Raw genomic sequence first — 25,569 nt, forward strand, 5'->3', positions numbered from 1 at the left:
CTCTCGGGTGAAGTCAAGCGGCGTCTCTCCTCCCTCTCGCGCCCCCTTCTCCGCCACTCCCACTTCTTCGCCTCCTCCTCTTGCGTTGTCGCCTCCCATTTTCCGAATGGGAGTGAAACAAAAAAAAAAATGGGACTTTTTGGAATCGCCGTGGGACGTGGGACAAATTATTAAAAAGCAGGACTGTCCCGCCAAAAGCGGGACGTCTGGTCACTATATCTTTGGGGCAAGGGAGTGTGTCTTATACTCCGAAAAATACGGTATGTGAGATTCAACTCATGCTGAACAGAGTGAAAGAGAAATAAAACAATGCATACCTGAAAAATCTGCAGCTAACAGATCAACCGCTTTTAAAAGTTTGACTTGCAAAAACCCGATATCCTTCATGTTTTGGAAAGAGTTTCTTAAATTCTGAAAAGAAAATCATTGTTAGAAAAATAATGCTTCGTGAGTTTGTTTGTTTTATGTTTGATGTGTCAGCTTTTAAGAGCACATTTTTTTCAATCCAAATAGCCAGTTACCGCAATTAAGTAAGCCTCACATTAATTTCTTCTTATTCTTCTGATACTTTTTTGTAACCCACTTGGTCTTTAAATAAGAAACTCATGCCTGACTTCCTACTAGCGCATAGTACCGTTAAATATTTGTAACTGTGTTTAAATATATTGAACTGTTTGCAAACATTGTAAATCATAATGGGAGATGTACACATATGTATATATCCATGTGTATGTGTTTGCATATACATTTTATTTATCTGTGTTTCTGTTTGAGCATAAGTATGGATAGATGAGAGAGAGAGAGAGAGAGAGAATTAAATAATATGGATGGATGGATAGATGGAGATGGAGATGGAGGAGGAGGAGGAGGAAGAGAATGACTATGGAGTCCTTGGTGCTCTCTGAGCTTGGTGTGTTTCTTGCAGACATTTCATTACCCAAACTAGGTAACATCATCAATGCTAGAAGGGAGTGGGGTATGTGGATAGATAGATAGATAGATGATAGATAGGTAGATAGATAGATAGATAGATAGATAGATAGATAGATAGATAGATAGATAGATAGATAGATAGATAGATACGGAGGGAGGGAGGGAGGGAGGGGGAGAGAAAGAGAGAGATGATAGACAGACAGACAGACAGACAGACAGACAGACCAACCGACAATAAAAAATCCTAACTCTATACATACTGGAACAGAAATTATAGACCTGCCTTTTGTCTGAAAGCAATACTCTTGTGTTCACAGAACTCTATGCTCTTTTGCTTTTCATTTTCCCCTTCCTTTACTCTAAAAAAGTGATTATAAAGCGTAAAAGTCACTTTTGACTAAGGTTCAATTTTTTGTTACTATTTAACTGGTAGCAGCGACACAGAAGTGCTTGCCCACTGCCCAAATAGTTGGTCCTGCTTGGTTCTTGAGAACGTTCAAGATGAGCTGGAGGTTGTCTTTGGCTTGGGAAAAAACGGGCTGTTCAGATTTTCTGTACTGTTTTCACAGGCACCCTTTGCTCAGTCAAAAGCTGCCAGACGATGGACAGAGCACCACAACGCCCCTTTTGTACAGGCAAAAAAAGAAGATAAGGCCTTGATCACAATGCCATGCCTGCCATACTGCCTCTGTGGATATCCCTGTTTCAGGAGAAAGTGGGGGGAGAGGAAAAAGCTATCTAGAGACTCACATAACGCTGGGAAATCTGTTTTCTTTCGTTGGGGTCTCCCAGAGGACACACGCACAGATCAGAGATGGAAACCCCCAAGCAAGGTGCCACGGAGATCACCAGGACCAAGAAACCAGGTTGTTTCTCCAGGGGCAGTTCCAAACGGTTGGCTTGTTTGTCAGGGAGTTCTCCAACGTCGACTTTGCATCTAAACCATTGGAAGGCAAAAGAAAACACAGTCGCTTCATACCTTACACCATCATAGACATCCCTCTATACAAAGCAGGGGTGAAATGCTCCTGGTTCAGACCGGATCGCTTGATCCGGTAGCGATGGCGGCAGGTGGTTCGGAGAACCGGTAATAAAAATCCCTGCCACCCCCCACATGCCCAGCTGAGCTGCTTGAACATCAGAGGTAGGTTTTTTTTTTACTTTTAAAAGCATTTTTCTTCGGCTTTTAAAAGTAAAAAAAAAAAGCCTCTGATGATTGCGCAGCGCAGCTGGGATCATCAGAACCCTTTAAAAGCATTTTTTCTACAACCTCTTCAGCCGTAGAAAAAAAATGCTTTTAAAGGGTTCAGACAATCCCAGCTGGGTTGCCTGATCGCCAGAACTCTTTAAAAGCATTTTTTTGGCCGAAGAGGTTGTAAAAAAAATGCTTTTAAAAATCTCTGATGATCAGGCAACTCAGCTGGGATCGCCAGAAGAGCCTTTTAAAAGCATTTTTTCTACAACTTCTTTGGCCGAAGAGGTTGTAGAAAAAATGCTTTTAAAAGTAAATAAAAAAAATTGGCCACGCCCACCCAGTCACATTACCTCCCCCACCAAGCCACACCCACAGAACTGGTAGTCACAAATTTTACATTTCACCCCTGATACGAAGTGCTGGGTTCTGTACAATGTCCAGCATTGGATGGAGGGGTAAGAATTTATAACGTGCTCTGAAACCCCCCAAGAGATACTGTAGTTACAACTTTCCCACTTCAAAGGATGCAACTAATTTTGCCTTTCTGCCCCAAAATTACTAGTTTCTTTAACATCTATGGAGACTCTCAATCATCCAGGCTATGGTTATCCCAAAGGAAGCTGGACTTTCTCGGTGTTTTTTTTTCCTTGAAAAGGTTTCACTTCTCATCCAAGAAGCTTCTTCAGTTCTGAAGAACTGAACAGAATTGAAGAAGCTTCTTGGAGAAGAGAAACATTTTCAAGAAAAAAAGAAAGAAACCAAGAGAGTACAGTTGCCTTTTGGAACAGCACCTTTGGAATACTGCCTTTAATCCATGTACCCAAAATATTTATTGGAGAAAAAGGCACCCTAGCATAAACTGTGTTCCAGAAAGTGGTGGTCAAAAAGAATTAGAGATTTTAAAGACAGAGTTCTTAATCAGGAACATTGTAAGAATCAAACTGGAGAAGTTTCCCATGCACAGAACAATATTTTCTCATATTAAGAACAAATCAAGAGAACTGACATTCAACAATACACTATTGGAGAATCTGCAGATACACTTCCAAGAAACATTGCCTTTGAAAAATGGATGCATTGTGTTTGAATGTCTTTTAAAAACATTTAAAAATGGATGGGCCCTTATTTTGAGGCAGATGATCAAGGGGGACCTAATTTGTCTAACTTGATGAAAAGAAGGACTCAGGGTGACATGATAGCGGTGCTCCGATATCTCAGGGGCTGCCACAAAGAAGAGGGAGTCAAGCTATTCTCCAAAGCCGCTGAGGGCAGGACAAGAAGCAATGGGTGGAAACTAATCAAGGAGAGAAGCAACCTAGAACTAAAGAGGAATTTCCTAATGGTGAGAACAATTAATCAGTGGAACAACTTGCCTCCAGAAGCTGTGAATGCTCCAACGCTGGAAGTTTTTAAGAAGATGTTGGCTCACCATTTGTCTGAAGCAGTGTAGGGTTTCCTGCCTAAGCAGGGGGTTGGACTAGAAAGCCTCCAAGGTCCCTTCCAACTCTGTTATTCTATTTTACAAATGGGGCAGCCAGACACCCCCCCCCCACGGAAAGGGTCTAAATGGGTCACCACCTATCTCAGTTTTCATGACGATGCACTCCAGAGAACTGCTTCCAGAAAGCAGCATTTGCCATTTTAAGAAGAATTTAAAAAGTGCATTTCTTTTAAAGATAGCCACCCCACCCCACTCCCCAAAAAAAGAGCATTGAAATATCCAAAAGTGGATGAAAAGGGAGAAAGGAGGGTGGTGGGGGTGGGGAATCCTTCCTCAGATTTGTAGCAGCGAGAAGACCAGTGGTGTGAGCACTCAAAGCTCTTTTTATTTCGAAGCAAATGGAGCACAACTTCCAAGGAACTCTGCAGATTTCAGCTCTTATAGAAGATAAATACTCGCCGCCTCAGATCCCTGCCGGGTATTCACGGGAGTCAAGTTTCTGGATGGTGAGAGAGAAATTGGAACAGATTTTGACAGCGGAAGGCCTGTTGAAAGGCTTTTATTTAAAGCAAGGACCTGTTAAAGTGTTGCCTAATTAGAAGGAGGAGGAGGAGAAAAGGGGAGATCGCGTCCTGGGGGCTTCTGCTTGGGAAATGGAACATTCTAGGGCCTGAACACTTGGTGTCCATCTGCCACGACCTAAAAAAGAAAGAAAAATTCCATTTCTAACCAGCTGGTTTAGGAGAAGAAAGGAAGGCACAAAACCCCAGAGGTTTTCAGCAAATCTCCTTGCAAAATCTTCTGAAGGCTTCATTTTTAATAGGGTTCAGAGTCAAAGAGAGTGAAGCACCTCAAAACGTCTGTGGAGATTCTTCTCAGTCATCCACGTCTCAAAGGTGTTTTTTTTCCTTGAAAAGGTTTCACTTCTCATCCAAAAAGCTTCTTCAGTTCTGAAGAACTGAACAGAATTGAAGAAGCTTCTCGGAGGAGAAGAGAAACATTTTCAAGAAAGAAAGAAAGAAACCAAGAGAGTACAGTTGCCTTTTGGAACAGCACCTTTGGAATACTGCCTTTAATCCATGTACCCAAAATATTTATTGGAGAAAAAGGCACCCTAGCACAAACTGTGTTCCAGAAAGTGGTGGTCAAAAAGAATTAGAGATTTTAAAGACAGAGTTCTTAATCAGGAACATTGTAAGAATCAAACTGGAGAAGTTTCCCATGCACAGAACAATATTTTCTCATATTAAGAACAAATTAAGAGAACTGACATTCAGCATTACACTACTGGAGAATCTGCAGATACACTTCCAAGAAACATTGCCTTTGAAAAATGGATGCATTGTGTTTGAATGTCTTTTAAAAACATTTAAAAATGGATGGGCCCTTATTTTGAGGCAGATGATCAAGGGGGACCTAATTTGTCTAACTTGATGAAAAGAAGGACTCAGGGTGACATGATAGCAGTGCTCCGATATCTCAGGGGCTGCCACAAAGAAGAGGGAGTCAAGCTATTCTCCAAAGCCGCTGAGGGCAGGACAAGAAGCAATGGGTGGAAACTAATCAAGGAGAGAAGCAACCTAGAACTAAAGAGGAATTTCCTAATGGTGAGAACAATTAATCAGTGGAACAACTTGCCTCCAGAAGCTGTTAATGCTCCAACACTGGAAGTTTTTAAGAAGAGGTTGGCTCACCATTTGTCTGAAGTGGTGTAGGGTTTCCTGCCTAAGCAGGGGGTTGGACTAGAAAGCCTCCAAGGTCCCTTCCAACTCTGTTATTCTATTTTAGAAATGGGGCAGCCAGACACCAACCCACCCCCCCACGGAAAGGGTCTAAATGGGTCACCACCTATCTCAGTTTTCATGACGATGCGCTCCAGAGAACTGCTTCCAGAAAGCAGCATTTGCCATTTTAAGAAGAATAAAAAAAGTGCATTTCTTTTAAAGATAGCCACCCCACCCCACCCCCCAAAAAAAGAGCATTGAAATCTCCAAAAGTGGATGAAAAGGGAGAAAGGAGGGTGGTGGGGGTGGGGGTGGGGAATCCTTCCTCAGATTTGTAGCAGCGAGAAGACCAGTGGTGTGAGCACTCAAAGCTCTTTTTATTTCGAAGCAAATGGAGCACAACTTCCAAGGAACTCTGCAGATTTCAGCTCTTATAGAAGATAAATACTAGCCGCCTCAGATCCCTGCCGGGTATTCACGGGAGTCAAGTTTCTGGATGGTGAGAGAGAAATTGGAACAGATTTTGACAGCGGAAGGCCTGTTGAAAGGCTTTTATTTAAAGCAAGGACCTGTTAAAGTGTTGCCTAATTAGAAGGAGGAGGAGGAGAAAAGGGGAGATCGCGTCCTGGGGGCTTCTGCTTGGGAAATGGAACATTCTAGAGCCTGAACACTTGATGTCCATCTGCCACGACCTACAAAAGAAAAGAAAAAATTCCATTTCTAAACAGCTGGTTTTGGAGAAGAAAGGAAGGCACAAAACCCCAGAGGTTTTCAGCAAATCTCCTTGCAAAATCTTCTGAAGGCTTCATTTTTAATAGGGTTCAGAGTCAAAGAGAGTGAAGCACCTCAAAACGTCTGTGGAGATTCTTCTCAGTCATCCACGTCTCAAAGGTGTTTTTTTTTTTCTTCTTCTTCTTCTTCAAAAGACAACTGTTTGTTTGTTTGTTTTTTCCTTTGAGGAAAGAAGAAGAAGATGTTTCGCTTCTCATCCAAGAAGCTTCATCGATTCTGGCAGGATACTGGGGACGATGGAAGGATTAGTTCTGACAGGGATGTGGAGTTGGAGGTTGGAAAGATCGTATTTCTTTGCAGTCCTCTGGTTGTTAGCACTCTCCCTGAGTGTCAGCATTCCAGAAAACCCCTCCTGCAGAAAAGACTCCGAAACCAACATCTTTCAAAGTTCTTTTACTAGCATGGGTAAACTGGCACAGTTGGATGAAAACCGAAACTGGAGATTCCGGTTCGTCCCTCAGTAATACAAACCCCAAAATCTCCACCCTCATGACCCCTCTGCCGGTCACATGCTCCAATCCTCAACTGTCCCGTGTCAAAGCATCACTCCAGCCACTTCTTCTCCAGATGCAAACCCATCCTGACCTTGACCGGCAGAAAAATGTTATGTCTAATCATCCCTTGCACTACCACCCTCCTCCCCTCCTTTCCCACAGAGGAGAATTGTGGCAGCGCATGGAAGCCTTTGGCCTAGTATGGCTTCCAAAGCTGACACTGAGAGCTCTTGAGGCCACTTGGGAATTTATTTGTGCCCTCAGGGTCACCTGCATCGGAGTGCAAATGTGGGTGAGGATTTTCTTGGAAGTGATGAAAAGACAGAGTTACAGACTCTGGAAACTGCAGTGTAGACAAAACACCTCAACATGAGAATGACTTCTTCATGGCCAACCATGCGCATTCCACCTTCATCTCTTAAAGCCCTGCACTCAACTGCACGGCCCGTTAGAGACACACAAAATATATTCGAACGGTTACCTGCAATTGATGAAATGTTGCTGCTCACACAGCTGGTAATTTAAAGGAAGCATGATGAAGAAGGAACGAAAGTGTGCGCGAGGACCTGGTATTACAAGATTCCTCTGGCCGGATGTGAAAATAACTCATTGGTTCTGACACTTGAACGTTATAGTGGAAAGAGCAGGAAGGATGGGGAGTGGTATAAACGTACACTGTCTTGGATAAACGCTGGTTAGAGCTTGTTCTTATTATTTATAATAAGATAAAAATGTAATAGGATGGTTATTATTGTTTGACATAAGACTGTTAAATTCCAGGGACTCTTAAGCTCCTCAGAAAATCGTCTTGACAATTTAATCTGAACAGACAAAGACAGTTCCAACGTTCCTATATTATGGAATTTTCCACCCAATTTTATTTATATGATAACACAATTGGAAGGGACTTTGGAGGTCTTCTAGTCTAACCCTATATCTTTCTGGACAAATGGCTGTCCAGTCTCTTCTTTAAAAAAACCTCCAGTGATGGAGCACCCACAACTTTTGGAGGCAAATTCTTCCACTGATTAATTGTTTTCACTGACAGGAAATTTCTCCTTATTTCTAGGTTGGATCTCTCCTTGATTAGTTTCCATCTATCACTTCTGGTCCTGCCCTCAGGTATTTTGGAGAAGAGATTGAGCTCCATCTTCTCTGTGACAGCCCCTCAAATATTGGGACACTGATATCATGTCACCCCTAGTCCTTCTCTTCCTTAGACTACCCAGATCCAACAACCTTTCATTGTATGCTTTAGCCTCCATTCACCTAATCATCTTTGTTGCTCTTCTCTGCATTCTTTTCAGGGTCTCAACACCTTTTTGGGTTCATGGTGACCAAACCGGACACAGTATTTCAAGTGTAGACACACCAGTGCAGGGTATTAAACGTTGCTAGTACAAAGAACTTCCAATGTGGGATGGAGACTAGATTTGAAACAGTTAGGAGTGATGAAAGACCCTACAATAGAGGCTGTCAGATTCAATATGTAATTGCTGGTGTGCCTGAAATTATATTTTTATTTGCTCGATTGCACCACTTAGCTAAGGAACTGTAACTACAGTCAAACATTGGTGGCCAAACAATTCCAGGGCATGGATCCATGGAAACCATATCAAGACATGGTCATATTTAAACCCCCGACTAATTGAATTGAACTGATTCAGAAAGAGGAGGAGGAGGGAGGGAGGGGGAGAAGGACTTCGCTAAGAGCCAAACACATCTTGAGTTTAATGTACAATCAAGCTGTTTAATTACTTGGGAGTCTAATTGTTTGCACAGTGATTATTTCTCCCTGTCTAAGCAATAGAACTATCCTTTCCCTCTCTTACTATCGGGTGAGGATCCAATAGAAGGCAAGGGAACCCAGCAGCAGCTGTTCCAAACGAGGACCAGAGCACATCATAAACCCCCGCCATGGTCATGCTTTCAAAACGGTTTCCCCATGGCGAGAGATTCCCAACCCGCTTCTACTAACTGTTCCCAACTATTTAACACCAGAATTGCTGCAACCATATTGTCTTTTGCCAGACCTCCGCTGGTAATAAGCCAGTTGCATAGAACGGACAGGGGGTGGGAGTGGAAAGATAGAGAATCTCGTTTAAGGAGGCAATCCGTTCAGGAACTAGGAGGAGACATCACAGAGAGGTCCAAGGAGGAATCACTCACGGTGGGAGTAGCCACTTGCAAAGAAGTGGGGTGAGGGGGCTGAAAGTTTGTGGCACCACCACCTTGTCAGGGCCTGTGGAGCTGAGAGAAGTCCCAGGCTCAGAAACTTGGCATTTGTTAATCACTTCCTGTTGCGTGCAATTAAAGAGGCATTGCTCTGAGCGTTTCCCGCCAACAGATTTTCAGTAGAATTCTCATGGGCAGTGATAGAAGAACTTCTTATTTTGGATTCTTAGATTATAATTGATTTCCAAACTGTCTTGAAGTTGATGTGGTTTTGAACCCGAGCTCCAGATGTGTGGCTGTGAAAATATTTACAGACCCCCTCGTATCCTGGACATAAACTGTTTCAACTCCTACCCCCAAAACGACGCTACAGAGCACTGCGCACCAGAACAACTAGACACAAGAACAGTTTTTTCCCGAAGGCCATCATTCTGCTAAACAAATAATTTCCTCAACACTGTCAAACTATTCACAAAGTCTGCATTACTATTACTATTAATCTTCTCATCGTTCCTATCGCCCCATCTCTTCCCACTTACGACTGTAACTTGTTGCCGTATCCTTACAATTTATATTGATTGTTTCCTAGTATGATTCGATTGCTTATTTGTACCCTATGACTATCATTAAGTATTGTACCTTATGATACTTGACGAATGTATCTTGTCTTTTTATGTACACTGAGAGCAATATTCACCAAAGATAAATTCCTTGGGTGTCCAATCACACTTGGCCAATAAAGAATTGTATTCTATTCTATTATAATTGATTTCCAAACCATTTTAAAGCTGATGGGGTTTGGAACCTGAGCTCCAGATGTGTGGCCAAATCATAGTTTGGTTATCAAAGATGCTGATTGCGGTATCATAGGTGAAGTTGACTAGAACAAGATGTCCTTGAGAGTCATTTTAGTCCGCTGTCCTCTAGCTAATCTTTCCTACTTCCAAAAGGGAGGTGGAGAAGGAGGAGAAGAAGGGCAGATGGCTGAGCTCAGCAGTAAGAACACTGCTGTCATGATAGCCGTAGTCCAATATTTGAGAGGTTGCCACAAAAAGGAGCAGATCAACTTATTTTCCAAAGCACCAGAAGGCAGGACAAGAAACAATGGATGGAAAGTAATCAAGGAGAAGCAACCAGGAATTAAAGAGAAACTTCCTAACATTTTATAAATTATATAAATTATATATAAATTATAAAATAAATTTTGGGCTTAGACAGTTTAGAACTTCACCATCTTCAGTCTGACCCAAGCATAGTATATATAGCAGACATTATGTACATAGTATATAACATCTGCTATAATGTCCTACCAGCCAATGAATATTTCAGCTTCAACCAAAACAATACAAGAGCACACAATAGATACAAACTCATGGTAAACTGATCCAAACTAGACTGCAGAAAATACAACTTCAGTAGCAGAGTGGTCAACGCCTGGAATGCACTACCTGACTCTGTGGTTTCTTCCCCAAACCCCCAAAACTTTAACCTTAGACTGTCTCCTGTAGACCTCACCCCGTTCCTAAGAGCTCTGTAAGGGGCGTGCATAAGCACACCAGCGTGCCTACCATCCCTGTCCTAATGTTTTCTTTTATTCATATCCTTTACATGTATTTATAATTACGTTTACACTTGTATCTGTCATAAAATACATGCTTGACGAAATAAAATAAATAAAAATAAAAAATAAAAACAGTGAGAACAATTAACCAGTGGAACAGCTTGCCTGCAGAAGTTGTAGGTATGTCATCACTGGAGGTTTTAAAGAACAGACTGGACAGCCACTATCTGAAGTGGTATAGGGTCTCCTGCTTGAGCAGGAGGGTTGAACTAGAAAACGTCCAAGGTCCCTTCCCGCTCTATTCTGAATTGAATTGAAATCTGCTCTCCCCTCCTTTTAGCACCTCACTGGTTCCATGGGGAGGCAGCCAGGATAAAGGGATAACCCAGGATAAAGGGAGACACCAGAGGTAGAATCTACATAGCTGAGGGTGATCTTCCTTTCCAGATTTCACATGGACTTCAGGATCAAAGCCCAGGGCAGGAGCATCCCAACCTGCACATCTGCCCTGCAAGGACACATGCTAAAACCAACACGTATACAAACCACACTTCCGAGTTCACACCAAGGTCTAGTCCCCCCATAAAACCAAGCCTCTGGTCCTTATTTTTTCTGTAGCTACCACCCTTCTCAAAAAATCTCTTTGTTCTTAGGAATAAAATGAATCTCCTTTCTCTACAGTATGTCTGCATTTCATTTTGGATTTCTCCATTCAGTTGCCCAAATTCCACCCCGCAAGGGATTATGGGGTCATTAAACGATGATGATGATGATCTTCTGCTAGCGGACATGGAGACACCAGTGTTAAGCAACTGAAGAAGATCATGGGAGAGCAATGACTATTTTGACACTTGGCTACTATTTTCTTAATCATCGAAGGACAGTTGCTGGAGAAGACTTGTTTCTCCATGTTTCTGCCCAAACTGGGAAGCTCTTCAGTTGTGTCTGGATTGTACCACTATATCTCACAGAATTATCTTGGAGTACTTCTTCCAAAATACAGGGTTCTGCCCAATTAGAAACCCCGTGACTCGTTCCTGTTGTTGACCTACACAACGCTTGAGTGATATTTTTGAGAAGCTTCAGTTCTCAGGTTCTTGATGGGGAAAAAACCCCCACAACAATTAAAATATTACACAACAGAGAGCTAGCCACAGAGTTCTCTAGAGGGCCACCATTCTACATGGTCTTCCAAAGCTTTGCAACACATATTTAACGGTAATAAGAGGAGGCAACTTACATTCCCAAAATCTCTTCATGCTTTTTGTTATCTTTTCCCCAGATCTCAATTTCCAATACATCCTTCCTGTCAGAGAAGTAGTGAAAATCAAACTCTTCCTTCCACTGTGGATTTGCGCTCTTACACAGTGTCTAGAAAACACAGAGTGATAAAGAGATTTATCGTTCTTTCAAAAGATTGCAGCTTTCATATTTTTTTAAAATGTATCCCCCCCAACACACCCCGAAAAAGAGAGGCAAACTTTAAAGACCAACAAGTATGAAGAGGGAACAGCTGTCTTCTGCAACACAGAAGGGAAATTGAGGTGGGGGAGTCACTTTTTATATTACACATGGGAGAATTTAAACTTCTGACACTGAACCAAAGGGCCATGCATTCTTGCATATCCGGGGAAATACTAAGTTGCTTCAGAAGGCAGAGAGAGTTGGGGCAAAAGCTATGCGTGTTTTCATTCCATGAAATCCAAACGTATTTAATACAGTTAGTGTAATTACCCTATTAAACACAAAGGCTTTTTGTGGGGGGCTTGAAGCATGAGGGGGGTTATAGCCAATGGGGACTGTCTATTTGGATTAGAAAGGCCGGAGAGGGGATAGGAACTCTCCAAAGCTTATTTGTCAGTAAACAAGAAGAGTGTTGGTAATTCTCGGTTTTGCTTGTTTTCTGATATCAGCATTTGGGGCAGGTTGGTATCCTCCAAGTCCCCGGACTTCAAAGCTCAGAATTCTTAGCTGGAACCATGCTGGATGGGGAATTGTGGGAATTGAAACGGACTCATCTGAAAGGTGATTCAGCTGGGGTAGAGAAAGACTCTTGTCTATGAGCCATGGTGGCGCAGTGGTTAGAGTGCAGTACTGCAGGATCCTTCTGCTGCCTGCCGGCTGCCTGCAATTTGGCAGTTCGAATCTCACCAGGCTCAAAGTTGATTCAGCCTTCCATCCTTCTGAGGTGGGTAAAAATGAGGACCCAGATTGTTGGGGGAAAGAGGCTGACTCTGTAAACCACTTAGAAAGGGCTATAAAGCACTGTAAAACACTATATAAGTCTAAATGCTATTCCTATTGCTCAGGAGGTAGATCCTGGTTGAGTTGTAGGAATGACAGCTAAGCAATAAAAACAGGTTCATGAACTATGGTGGCACAGTGGTTAGTGCAGTACTGCAGGCTATTTCTGCTGACTGCCGGCTGCCTGCAATTTGGCAGTTCAAATCTCACCAGGCTCAAGGTTTACTCAGCCTTCCAACCTTCTGAGGTGGGTAAAATGAGGACCCAGATTGTTAGGGGCAAGAGGCTGACTCTGTAAACTGCTGTAAAGCAGGATATATGTCTAAGCCCTTTTACTATTGCTACATCAGAATTCTCCAAACTTTCTGAGTTGGCAGCCCAGAGTGGGTGGAGGGGGGAAAGGTTTTGTGGGAACGGTAGGAGCAGGAATGGGTGTGTACGTGTGCAAATATCCACCACTCGTACAAGAGGGCCATGAGTGCCTGCAACACTTCCGGTGACACGGGTGCGAATGGGCTGCAAGTGCCCACATGACGCTCACATGAATGGTGCTGTGCGCATGCGCACAAGTGCATGCACTGGCCAGCTACTCATGTGGCCCAGTGGCCAAAAGGCGATGGTCCAGGAGTGGGCTACGGCCCACAGGTTGGGGACCACTGGTCTACATAGAAAGACTCCAGTTTGTTGTATGATACAAATCCGTATATTAAATTATAGTTCAGGTGTAATTGACTTTCCAATGGATGGACTTCCTTCAAATCAAACCAGTTGGCAGCACACTTGTCTCAATCATGCTTACCTTACTTTTGAATTTTTCCTGGCCCATTTTCAACAAAACGAAGATGTGGGACATGCCCCCCATGGGGATATTCCTTCCTTCCAGTAAAGCCACAGTAACTGTTCCATTCCACAACTGGTTTTTTTGCAGCGTTTCTACCAGCCTGCTGGTTCTCATGAAGCTCGCCTAAAAATGTGGGGTGGGGGGGGGAGAGAATAAATTAGAATTTGGGAAGCTAAAAGCAGGAGTATGTCCATGAAGATTCAGGAAGTGATTGGATAACCATTTGTCTGAAGTGGGTGTAGGGTTTTCTGCCTAAGCAGGGGGTTGGACTAGAAGACCTCCAAGGTTCCTTCCAACTCTGTTATTCTAATTCGATCAACCAGGCCAAAGGTGTCTAAAGGTTGAACCTTGGCAACTGACACTGAAAGCAGGAGTGTACAGCTTCACCAAGAGGAAGAAGCAAATTATTCTATTTGCACTCTGTGAGATTGTTCCATACGCTCCAGTGGTAAAAGCCAATTTTTTTTACTACCAGTTCTGTGGGCATGGCTTGGTGGGCATGGTGTGGCTTAGTGGGTGTGGCAGGGGAAGGATACTGCAAAATCTCCATTCCTACCCCACTCTGGGGCCAGCCAGAGGTGGCATTTGCCAGTTCTCCAAACGACTCAAAATTTCCGCTACCGGTTCTCCAGAACCTGTCAGAATCTGCTGGATTTCACCCGATATGATCATCTATAAACTATTCCACCCAGTTTCTGCATTTATTGACATATTTAAAGGGTGGGGGAGAGACATTAAAAGGTACATTTATTTTGTCTCTCAATGTGTCTGTTCTCCTGGACTTTCCCTCAGGCATGAGGTTTAGAGGTCAGTTGCGCCCATCATTGTGAGTTTGTGCTTCCTGATTTGTCCTCAGCTGTCATTATTCTTATTATTGCCCTTGGTTGGTTTGGTTTTAATGCTATGTACGCTACAGGTCACGATTGTGACATGGGTGACTACATAAACTGATTACGTAAATATATAGATTTTCTTTTTAAAAAATGTTCTGAATTGCTTAAATGAGTGATGGCTAATCTTTCTGCCATGTGCCAAAAGCGGGAGGAGTACAGGGGGGTCACATGCGCGCGTGCCCACACCCATAATTCAATGTGCCCCTCTCCCCCGCGCACGCTTGCACACATACACACATCCATGCTTTTGGCACGCGATGGCACAGTAGGCCCGTTTTTCACTCTCTCCAGGCTCCAAAGGCTTTCTTGGAGCCTGGGGAGGGCGAAAATGGCCTTCCCCCTCACCCCGGAGGCCAGAAACACCCCAATTCCCATCTTCCGGTAGGCCCAGAAGGCCCGAAAATCAGCTGGCCAGCATGCATATGCGCGTTGGAGCTGAGCTAGGGCAATGCTCGCGTGCCCACAGATATGGCTCCGCATGCCACCTGTGGCACGGGTGGTATAGGTTTGCCATCATGGGCTTAAGTGTTCCACAGCATCTTTCCAACATCTCAAAGCTGACTCTTTTGGGCTTTTTGATTGCCTCTTTTGAACGGTATGGAGACATCGTTTATCTCTACATGCCTGTTGATGGCCGATATGTTTGAGTGCCGGGCTTCCAGGAATTTTTGGACTTTGGTCCAGAAAGGAGTTTTTTTTCCAAGTTCCTTAGCAACCCCTCCCTCCTCCTCCTCCTCCTCCTTCTTTTTGAAGTTTTCTTACTATTTTTATTTTTGTAAATTTTCATTCATAAACATTTTTGAAAAGCAGTGCATTGTCAGAGTATCATTTACAAATAGAACACAATCAACAAACATTGGTAGTAAATCTTAGCACACAAACTAATAGCAATAATAATAATATAATAGCAGTAATAATATAGCCAAAAACTTTAAACTAGGTTTCTTCTTGCATTAGCTTATTTACATTTTTATCAATTACTATGTTTATAGTTATATACCTCTTTACTTTCAATACTTATAACAGGGGTCTCCAACCTTGGCAACTTTAAGCCTGGTGGACTTCAACTCCCAGAATTCTTGAAGTAAAAGTCCTCCAGGCTTAAAGTTGCCAAGGTTGGAGACCCCTGACTTATAATATTAACGCTCGTCATCTTACTTTCTCTAATTTCTACCTCTTTTCTCTATCCATTCATAAAATTTATTCCATGTCCAATAGCATTCTGAATCTTCTTTATATTTAATTTTTAGTCTGTCCATTTCAGCACAGTTCCAATTTTTTCTAATTACAACCTCGTCCAGTGGGATGTTCGTATTTTCAGCAGCCCCTCCCTTCTAAAGCATCCTTCCTTGTTTTCGGATCTCCACTAAGCTTTTTACAAAGTCACATTAGCTAATTCTACCACCCCCCTTTTTTCCCCCACCTTAGAATTGTTTGCCAACTCCCTCACTTCGAGCTCCTTTATGCAGTAGCTTTTTCTGCCCTCCAATTCCGCTTATCACTGCTCTGAGAATAAAACCCTTCTTATTAACAGGAGGATACTCGGAGGAATAGTTGCAAATAGAGGCTGGTCCATTTATTTATTTACAGAGCTGGTAGGCCACTCCAATCTACCAACACTGAACAGCGTACAAGCCTCCGATGTATAATTGGTTTTAAACCATATAGTCAGTGTAAAAAAAACCCAAAAAAACCCAGCCCAACTACTACACAATGTTCTTATGGAATTGGGCATCCCAAATGGAGCCATTCACCATAACAATAAAAGACTCAATCTCCTGACCCAAGAGGAAGTGACAATTAAGCAATCACCTGGATTTGATGGAGCAACCAGGTTGTTGCCAGTGGTGAAATCCTCCGAGGATCGCCACCGGTTTGCTGCCCACGCACATGCACGGACTACACACATGCACAGCACACGCCGAAAGCATGCTGCACATGCGCATGTGCTGCGTGTGCCAAAAGGGCACTTCACGTGGAAAAAGAAGACTTCACTAGGTAAGTAGAACAGCGAGAGGGGGCACAGCTGTGCCACGCGATTTAGCTTCGCTAGAAAGCAGGAAATCCTGCTTTCTAGTGAATATAAACTACGCGGCACCGGTTTGGTTGAACCGGTAGCTTTTGTTATCTACCAGTTCACCCAAACTGGTAGCTTTCTTTTACTACCAGTTCACCCGAACCGGTAACTTCTTTTTCCTACCGGTTCGCCCGAACAGATAGGTTTTTTATCACTACAGAGTTTGCCTGAACCAGGATGAACCGGTAGCATTTCACCCCTGGTTGTCGCCAATTTCCTAAAAGGTAGATGAGAAAAGTGTGATCACACACAGGAGGGAGGGGGGGAGCCCAATTTCAGAGGAATTGAGAAGGTATACATGTGACAATTCCCCAATCAAGGGAAACTTCCTGATCAGACAGATGTTCCTGGGGGAAAGTGCTCCGCTGCAATACCCAAAAGATGAAAGGCTTAAAAGTGACGAGCAATGCCTTGAATTGTACCTAGAAGCCAATTGGCAACCAACAGCAGCTGTTCATATAGATAGGGAAGTGCCTTGAGATACACCGACCATTGCTTGAGCCACTGCACTCTAATCAGTTGTAGCTTCCAAATGATCTTCAAGGGCAGCCCCTTGGAGAGCATATTGCAACAGTCCAACTGGGAAATGAACTAAGAGAGATGACCAAAGCAACCAAATCTGGAAGCTAAACTATATGATGAACTTTAATGAGTTCACCAAGGAGATAAGTAACCTGGAATTAAGTAGAAACTTCCTAACAGTGAGAACAATCAACCAGTGGAATAGCTTGACTTCAGAAGTTGGGGGTGCTCCATCAAAGGCCCTCTTGGCCACAGGAGCAGGAGGGATGGTTCTAAGAGCATTTCCAAGGATGAACCAGCTCTGTCGGGAGTGGGGGCCAGTCATGTTCAGAGTGAATAAAAGGCATCTGACTGGAACTGACAAGCCTTCAAACACAAAATCCCTTCTTATTATAAAGAGAGACTTGTTCAGCTCCCACAACTCTCAATCAGAGCATATTCAAATAGCACTGACGGGTTACAGAAGCCATTCCCTTTACAATCCCCACACATCTCTATATTTCCATAGACTTACGAATTCCATATAACAGAATAACGGAGTTGGAAGGGACCTTGGAGGAAGGAAGGAAGGAAGGAAGGAAGGAAGGAAGGAAGGAAGGAAGGAAGGAAGGAAGGAAAGAAGAAAGAAGGAAAGAAGGAAAGAAGGAAGGAAAGAAAGAAAGGAAGGAAGGAAGGAAGGAAAGAAGGAAGGAAGGAGGGAGGGCAAAAGAAGGGAGGGAGGGAAGGAAGGAAAGATAGAAAGATAGAAAAAAGAAAAGAAGGAAAGAAAGAAAGAAGGAAGGGAGGGAGGGAGGGAGAAGGGAGGAAGGGAGCAAAGGAAGGAAGAAGGAAAGAAAGAAGGAAAGGAAGGAAGGAAGGAAGGAAAGAAAGAAAGAAAGAGGGAGGGTGGAATGGATGGGGAAGGAGGGGGAGAAAGAGAGATGGGGGGAGAGAAATGTCAGCCAAAGATCAAAGCTGCAATCGGCCAATTGCCTAACGGAAAAGCCGGCATTTCCTCGAAATACATTCTACAGTAAAGGTAATTGTGCGCCTCCCCATTTCTTTCCCCTTTTTTTTTTTTTCCAAATGGACTGTTTGTCTTGGAAAGCGCCCGCTCATCTTCCTCCTCGCTTGTCCATAAAAAGCCAGGCCCGCTCAAGCTCTGGGTGGCTCCGTGAAAATGGCATGGAAGGCTGGCCCATTAAAAAGGACCGGGAGATTGCTTCCATATGGCCAGACAGCAGGGGAGTGAAAGGGCCAAAGTCTACAGCCGGCTACATTTGGCTAGGAGCTCCTCCGCCTTTCCATGGACACTCGTTGCATTACAGAAGAACATCTGGATTATTGCTCGTAATGTCCCTGGGAAATATCCACTCCCCCATCCAAGGGCTTTATCTATCTCCGCTGCACTTTGAACATTTCAGCGCATAAGGCAGCCGGGTTTGATGCGGCACTTGCTGCCTTGCCAGCCGAAGCCGTTCCTCCCACCGCTTTAAAACACACACGCAACAACACACTCCCTGGGCTTGTTTCTTCCCCCTCCCCTCCTTGTTGTGCAGGGGGAGGGGGGGAAAAAGATCTTTGAGAAGAGTTCCCAGAAAGGCATAATAGATACCCCAACACTTTGGAATTGCTTTTTTGGCTTTTTTGTTTGTTTGTTTTTTCCCTTGAAAGACTCAATGTGTTTACAGGAATGGAACAGCTCAGAGAGGGGAGAAAAGGGGTGGGTGAGAAAGGGGAAAAAAGAAGAGTGCAGGAAAGGGAAGGGAGAAAAACACTTTGGGGGGGGGGTTGAATCAAAAGCGGCATCGCTAGCCAGAAAGTAGGCTCCAAAAACGCATCGTAGAGGATTGCCTTTTATGCAGGAAGCTGATGCAAAGTCATGGGATAGCAGGCAGATTTTTGGAAGGGCCTCCAGATACTATCAGGAAACATGCTGTTAAAACAAAAAATGAATCTTCCCATCTCACATGCAAGATGGAATGGAATGGAATGGAATGGAATGGAATGGAATAGAATGGAATAGAATAGAATAGAATAGAATAGAATAGAATAGAATAGAATAGAATAGAATAGAATAGAATAGAATGGAATAGAATAGAATAGAATAGAATAAAAATAATGGAATGGAATAGTTCAAAAATAATGGAATGGAATGGAATGGAATGGAATGGAATGGAATAGAATAGAATAGAATAGAATAGAATAGAATAGAATAGAATAGAATAGAATAGAATAGAATAGAATAGAATAGAATAGAATAGAATAGAAATAATGGAATGGAATAGTTCAGAAATAATGGAATGGAATGGAATAGAATAGAATAGAATAGAATGGAATGGAATGGAGTAGAATAGAAGTTGGAAGGGACCTTGGAGGTCTTCTAGTCCAATGCTCTCCTCAGGCAGGAAACCCTATACCAGTGGTTCTCAACCTTTATAGTGCTGCGACCCCTTTAATACAATTCCCCACGATATGGCGGCCCCAACCGTAAAATTATGTTCGTTTTGAATTTATCGCGCCTGAAGCCGTCAGACATAGCGATCTGAACTGTTTACATTGCCTTGAGGACGGAGGCATTAAAGCGGAGACTCCTCCCCTATTAAGTTTATGGCGCCTGAAGCCAGATTAGGCTAGCGATTGGGAGTGATTGCAGCTGGCGTGAGAGGGAGACATCAGAGCAAAGATTTCTCTCTTTTTAAATTCATCGCGCCTGAAGCTGAATTCGGCTAGCAATTTGAAGAGCCTGCAGCTGGCTTGTGGAGTCAACCATTGGAGCGCGATTCTTCGACTCGCAAGTATACTTCCCATATTTATGATGGTCCCTGGCAAATCGTCATTCGACCCTCAATGGGGTCGCGACCCACAGGTTGAGAACCGCTGCCCTATAGCATTTCAGGCAAATGGTTCTCCAATCTCTTCTTTAAAACCTCCAGTGTTGGGACACCCACAACTTGTAGAAGCAAGTTGTTCCACTGATAAAATTGTCCTCACGCTCAAGAAATTCCTCCTTAGTTCTAAGTTGCTTCTCTCCTTAATTAGTTTCCATCCGTTGCTTCTTGTCCTGCCCTCAGGACAAGAGAATACCTTGACTCCCTCTTCTTTATGGCAGCATCTCAAATTTCGGTATCAATGTCACCTTTAGTCCTTCTTTTCATTAAACGAGATATACCCAACTCCTGCAGGATATAAAGACGGCCATCCGACTTGCCTTAAACAGGGGATAAATTTATTTTTTTGCTGTTTTGCAAAGAAAATGTCATTTTGCTTCAGAAATATAGCAGCAACTTACTTACTTTAAATGGGTATTTATTTATTTAAGTTTATTTTCATTCTGTCTCTATCTATATATATAGATGTTATATATATAGATAGATAGATATATATAGATGTTGAGACTCTAGAAAGAGTGCAGAGAAGAGCAACAAAGATGATTAGGGGACTGGAGGCTAAAACATATGGAGAACGGTTGCAGGAACTGGGCATGTCTAGTTTAATGAAAAGAAGGACTAGGGGAGACAGGATAGCTGTGTTCCAATATCTCAGGGGCTGCCACAAAGAAGAGGGAGTCAGACTGTTCTCCAAAGCACCTGAGGGTAGAACAAGAAGCAATGGGTGGAAACTAATCAAGGAGAGAAGCAACTTAGAACTAAGGAGAAATTTCCTGACAGTTAGAACAATTAATAAGTGGAACGACTTGCCTGCAGAAGTTGTGAATGCTCCAACACTGGAAATTTTGAAGAAAATGTTGGATAACCATCTGACTGAGATGGTGTAGGGTTTCCTGCCTGGGCAGGGGGTTGGACTAGAAGGCCTCCAAGGTCCCTTCCAACTCTGATGTTATGTTATGTTATGTTATATCTATCTCTCCCCCTGCAAGTTACGATCACAATTGAACCCAACATTTATGTTACTAAGTGAAAGACTTCTTAACTGACTTTGCCCGTTTTATGACCTTGCTTGCCACAGTTGTTAAGTGAACCTGGCTTCCCCGTTGACTTTGCTTGTCAGAAGGTCGCAAAAAGGGATCACGTGACCCCAGGACACGGCAACCGTCATGAATATGAACCAGTTGCCAAGCATCTAAAAATTCTTCACGTCACCGTGGGGAGGCTACAATGGTCATAAGTGTGAAAAATGTTCATAAGTCACTTTTTTTCATTGCCGTTGTAACTCTGAACAATCATCAAATGAACTGTTGTCAGTCAAGGATTGCCTGTGCTTCAAACCTCTGACAGGTCTTTTTCTCTTGACAGCAGAAAATTCTTCCCCCCCCCCTTCCCATTTTCCCTTTCCATTATCCTTTCAGGTGGGAGGAGAAAGGAAGGAAGGAAGGAAGGAAGGAAGGAAGGAAGGAAGGAAGGAAGGAAGGAAAGGAAGGAAGGAAGGAAGGAAGGAAGGAAGGAAGGAAGGAAGGAAGGAAGGAAGGAAGGAAGGAAGGAAAGAAGGAAGAAGGAAGGAAGGAAGGAAGAAGGAAGGAAGGAAGGAAGGAAGAAGGAAGGAAGGAAGGAAGGAAGGAAGGAAGAAGGAAGGAAGGAAGGAAGGAAGGAAGAAGGAAGGAAGGAAGGAAGAAGGAAGGAAGAAGGAAGAAGGAAGGAAGGAAAGAAGGAAGGAAAGAAGAAAGAAAGGTAGTAAGCAAGGAAGAAAGGAAGAAAGAAGGAAAGAAAGAAAGGAAGGAAGGAAGGAAGAAAAGGGAAAAAGGAAGGAAGGAAGGAAGGAAGGAAGGAAGGAAGGAAGGAAGGAAGGAAGGAAGGAAGGAAGGAAGGAAAGAAGGAAGGAAGGAAGGAAGGAAGGAAGGAAGGAAGGAAGGAAGGAAGGAAGGAAGGAAGGAAGAAGGGCCGCGGTGTGGCTCAGGCTGTAAGAAGCCTGTTATTAAAACACAGCTGCCTGCAATTACTGCAGGTTCAAGTCCCACCAGGCCCAAGGTTGACTCAGCCTTCCATCCTTTATAAGGTAGGTAAAATGAGGACCCAGATTGTTGGGGGGGGGCAACAAGTTGACTTTGTAAATATACAAATAGAATGAGACTATTGCCTTACACACTGTAAGCCGCCCTGAGTCTTCGGAGAAGGGCGGGATATAAATGTAAATAAAAATAAAAAAAATAAAAAAATAAAAGGAAGAAAGAAAGAAGGGAGGGAGGGAAGGGAGGAGGGAAAGATAGAAAGATAGAAAAAAAAAGAAAAGAAAGAAAGAAAGAAAGAAAGAAAGAAAGAAAGAAAGAAAGAAAAAGAAAGAAAGAAGGAAAGAAAAGAAAGGGAGGGAGGGAGGGAGGGAGGGAGAAGGGAGGGAGGGAGCAAAGGAAGGAAGGAAGAAGGAAAGAAAGAAGGAAAGGAAGGAAGGAAGGAAGGAAGGAAGGAAAGAAAGAAAGAAAGAAAGAAAGAAAGAAAGAAAGAAAGAAAGAAAGAAAGAAAGAAAAAGAAAGAAAGAAAGAAAGAGGGAGGGTGGAATGGATGGGGAAGGAGGGGGAGAAAGAGAGATGGGGGAAGAGAAATGTCAGCCAAAGATCAAAGCTGCAATCGGCCAATTGCCTAACGGAAAAGCCGGCATTTCCTCGAAATACATTCTACAGTAAAGGTAATTGTGCGGCTCCCCATTTCTCTCCCCCCTTCTTTTTTTTTTTCAAATGGACTGTTTGTCTTGGAAAGCGCTCGCTCATCTTCCTCCTCGCTTGTCCATAAAAAGCCAGGCCCGCTCAAGCTCTGGGAGGCTCCGTGAAAATGGCATGGAAGGCTGGCCCATTAAAAAGGACCGGGAGATTGCTTCCATATGGCCAGACAGCAGGGGAGTGAAAGGGCCAAAGTCTACAGCCGGCTACATTTGGCTAGGAGCTCCTCCGCCTTTCCATGGACACTCGTTGCATTACAGAAGAACATCTGGATTATTGCTCGTAATGTCCCTGGGAAATATCCACTCCCCCATCCAAGGGCTTTATCTATCTCCGCTGCACTTTGAACATTTCAGCGCATAAGGCAGCCGGGTTTGATGCGGCACTTGCTGCCTTGCCAGCCGAAGCCGTTCCTCCCACCGCTTTAAAACACACACGCAACACATTCCTGGGCTTGTTTCTTCCCCCTCCCCTCCTTGTTGTGCAGGGGGAGGGGGGGAAAAAGATCTTTGAGAAGAGTTCCCAGAAAGGCATAATAGATACCCCAACACTTTGGAATTGCTTTTTTGGCTTTTTTGTTTGTTTGTTTTTTCCCTTGAAAGACTCAATGTGTTTACAGGAATGGAACAGCTCAGAGAGGGGAGAAAAGGGGTGGGTGAGAAAGGGGAAAAAAGAAGAGTGCAGAAAAGGGAAGGGAGAAAACACTTTGGGGGGGGGGTTGAATCAAAAGCGGCATCGCTAGCCAGAAAGTAGGCTCCAAAAACGCATCGTAGAGGACTGCCTTTTATGCAGGATGCTGATGCAAAGTCGTGGGATAGCAGGCAGATTTTTGGAAGGCCTCAGATACCATCAGGAAACATGCTGTTAAAGCAAAATGAATCTTCCCATCTCACGTGCAAGATGGATTGCAACAGTCCAACTGGGAAATGAACTAAGTGAGATGACCAAAACAACAAAGTCTGGAAGATAAACTATATGATGAACTTTAAGGAGTTCACCAAGGAGATAAGTAACCTGGAATTGAGGAGAAACTTCCTAACAGTGAGAACAATCAACCCGTGGAATAGCTTGACTTCAGAAGTTGTGGGTGCTCCATCAAAGGCCCTCTTGGCCACAGGAGCAGGAGGGATGGTTCTAAGAGCATTTCCATTGATTGATGGAACCAGCTCTGTCGGGGGTGGGGACCAATCATGTTCAGAGTGAATAAAAGGCATCTGACTGGAACTGACAAGCCTTCAAACACAAAATCCCTTCTTATTGTAAAGAGAGACTTGTTCAGCTCCCACAACTCTCAATCAGAGCATATTCAAATAGCACTGACGAGTTACAGAAGCCATTCCCTTTACAATCCCCACACATCTCTATATTTCCATAGACTTACGGAATTCCATATAACAGAATAATGGAGTTGGAAGGGACCTTGGAGGAAGGAAGGAAGGAAGGAAGGAAGGAAGGAAGGAAGGAAGGAAGGAAGGAAGGAAGGAAGGAAAGAAGAAAGAAGGAAAGAAGGAAGGAAGAAAAGAAGGAAGGAAGGAAGGAAGGAAGAAGGAAGAAGGAGGGAGGGAGCAAAGGAAGGAAGGAGGAGGAAAGATAGAAAGATAGAAAAAGAAAGAAAGAAAGAAAGAAAGAAAGAAAGAAAGAAAGAAAGAAAGAAAAAGAAAGAAAGAAGGAAAGAAAAGAAAGGGAGGAGGGAGGAGGGAGGGGAGAAGGAGGGAGGGAGCAAAGGAAGGAAGGAAGAAGGAAAGAAAGAAGGAAGGAAGGAAGAAGGAAGGAAGGAAGAAGGAAGGAAGGAAGGAAAGAAAGAAAGAAAGAAGGAAAGAAAGAAGGAAAGGAAGGAAGGAAGGAAGGAAAGAAAGAAAGAAAGAGGGAGGGTGGAATGGATGGGGAAGGAGGGGGAGAAAGAGAGATGGGGGGAGAGAAATGTCAGCCAAAGATCAAAGCTGCAATCGGCCAATTGCCTAACGGAAAAGCCGGCATTTCCTCGAAATACATTCTACAGTAAAGGTAATTGTGCGCCTCCCCATTTCTTTCCCCCCCTCTTTTTTTTTTTTTTTTTTCCAAATGGACTGTTTGTCTTGGAAAGCGCTCGCTCATCTTCCTCCTCGCTTGTCCATAAAAAGCCAGGCCCGCTCAAGCTCTGGGAGGCTCCGTGAAAATGGCATGGAAGGCTGGCCCATTAAAAAGGACCGGGAGATTGCTTCCATATGGCCAGACAGCAGGGGAGTGAAAGGGCCAAAGTCTACAGCCGGCTACATTTGGCTAGGAGCTCCTCCGCCTTTCCATGGACACTCGTTGCATTACAGAAGAACATCTGGATTATTGCTCGTAATGTCCCTGGGAAATATCCACTCCCCCATCCAAGGGCTTTATCTATCTCCGCTGCACTTTGAACATTTCAGCGCATAAGGCAGCCGGGTTTGATGCGGCACTTGCTGCCTTGCCAGCCGAAGCCGTTCCTCCCACCGCTTTAAAACACACACGCAACACATTCCCTGGGTTTGTTTCTTCCCCCTCCCCTCCTTGTTGTGCAGGGGGAGGGGGGGGGAAAGATCTTTGAGAAGAGTTCCCAGAAAGGCATAATAGATACCCCAACACTTTGGAATTGCTTTTTTGGCTTTTTTGTTTGTTTGTTTTTTCCCTTGAAAGACTCAATGTGTTTACAGGAATGGAACAGCTCAGAGAGGGGAGAAAAGGGGTGGGTGAGAAAGGGGAAAAAAGAAGAGTGCAGAAAAGGGAAGGGAGAAAAACACTTTGGGGGGGGGGTTGAATCAAAAGCGGCATCGCTAGCCAGAAAGTAGGCTCCAAAAACGCATCGTAGAGGACTGCCTTTTATGCAGGATGCTGATGCAAAGTCGTGGGATAGCAGGCAGATTTTTGGAAGGGCCTCCAGATACCATCAGGAAACATGCTGTTAAAGCAAAAAATGAATCTTCCCATCTCACGTGCAAGATGGAATGGAATGGAATGGAATGGAATGGAATGGAATGGAATGGAATGGAATGGAATAGAATAGAATAGAATAGAAATAATGGAATGGAATGGAATAGAATAGAATAGAATAAAAATAATGGAATGGAATAGTTCAAAAAT

The 25,569-nt window shown here is 43.6% G+C and overlaps 1 protein-coding gene across 1 annotated transcript in view; it reads right to left on the reverse strand.

The window, feature by feature from the left end:
* MCTP2 (multiple C2 and transmembrane domain containing 2) overlaps positions 1-25,569 on the reverse strand; it is a 200,138-nt gene that overhangs the window by 82,418 nt on the left and 92,151 nt on the right. Inside the window, exons 9-12 of the mRNA XM_058156050.1 lie at positions 13,359-13,523; positions 11,556-11,686; positions 1,684-1,870; positions 318-411 (exon numbers count right to left, since the gene is read on the reverse strand). Of these exons, the coding sequence (XP_058012033.1) occupies positions 318-411; positions 1,684-1,870; positions 11,556-11,686; positions 13,359-13,523 (577 nt within the window). The remainder of the gene's footprint in view (positions 1-317; positions 412-1,683; positions 1,871-11,555; positions 11,687-13,358; positions 13,524-25,569) is intronic.

This window comes from Ahaetulla prasina, chromosome 13, assembly GCF_028640845.1.
Source record: "Ahaetulla prasina isolate Xishuangbanna chromosome 13, ASM2864084v1, whole genome shotgun sequence".
NCBI classification, from domain to species: Eukaryota; Metazoa; Chordata; class Lepidosauria; order Squamata; family Colubridae; genus Ahaetulla; species Ahaetulla prasina.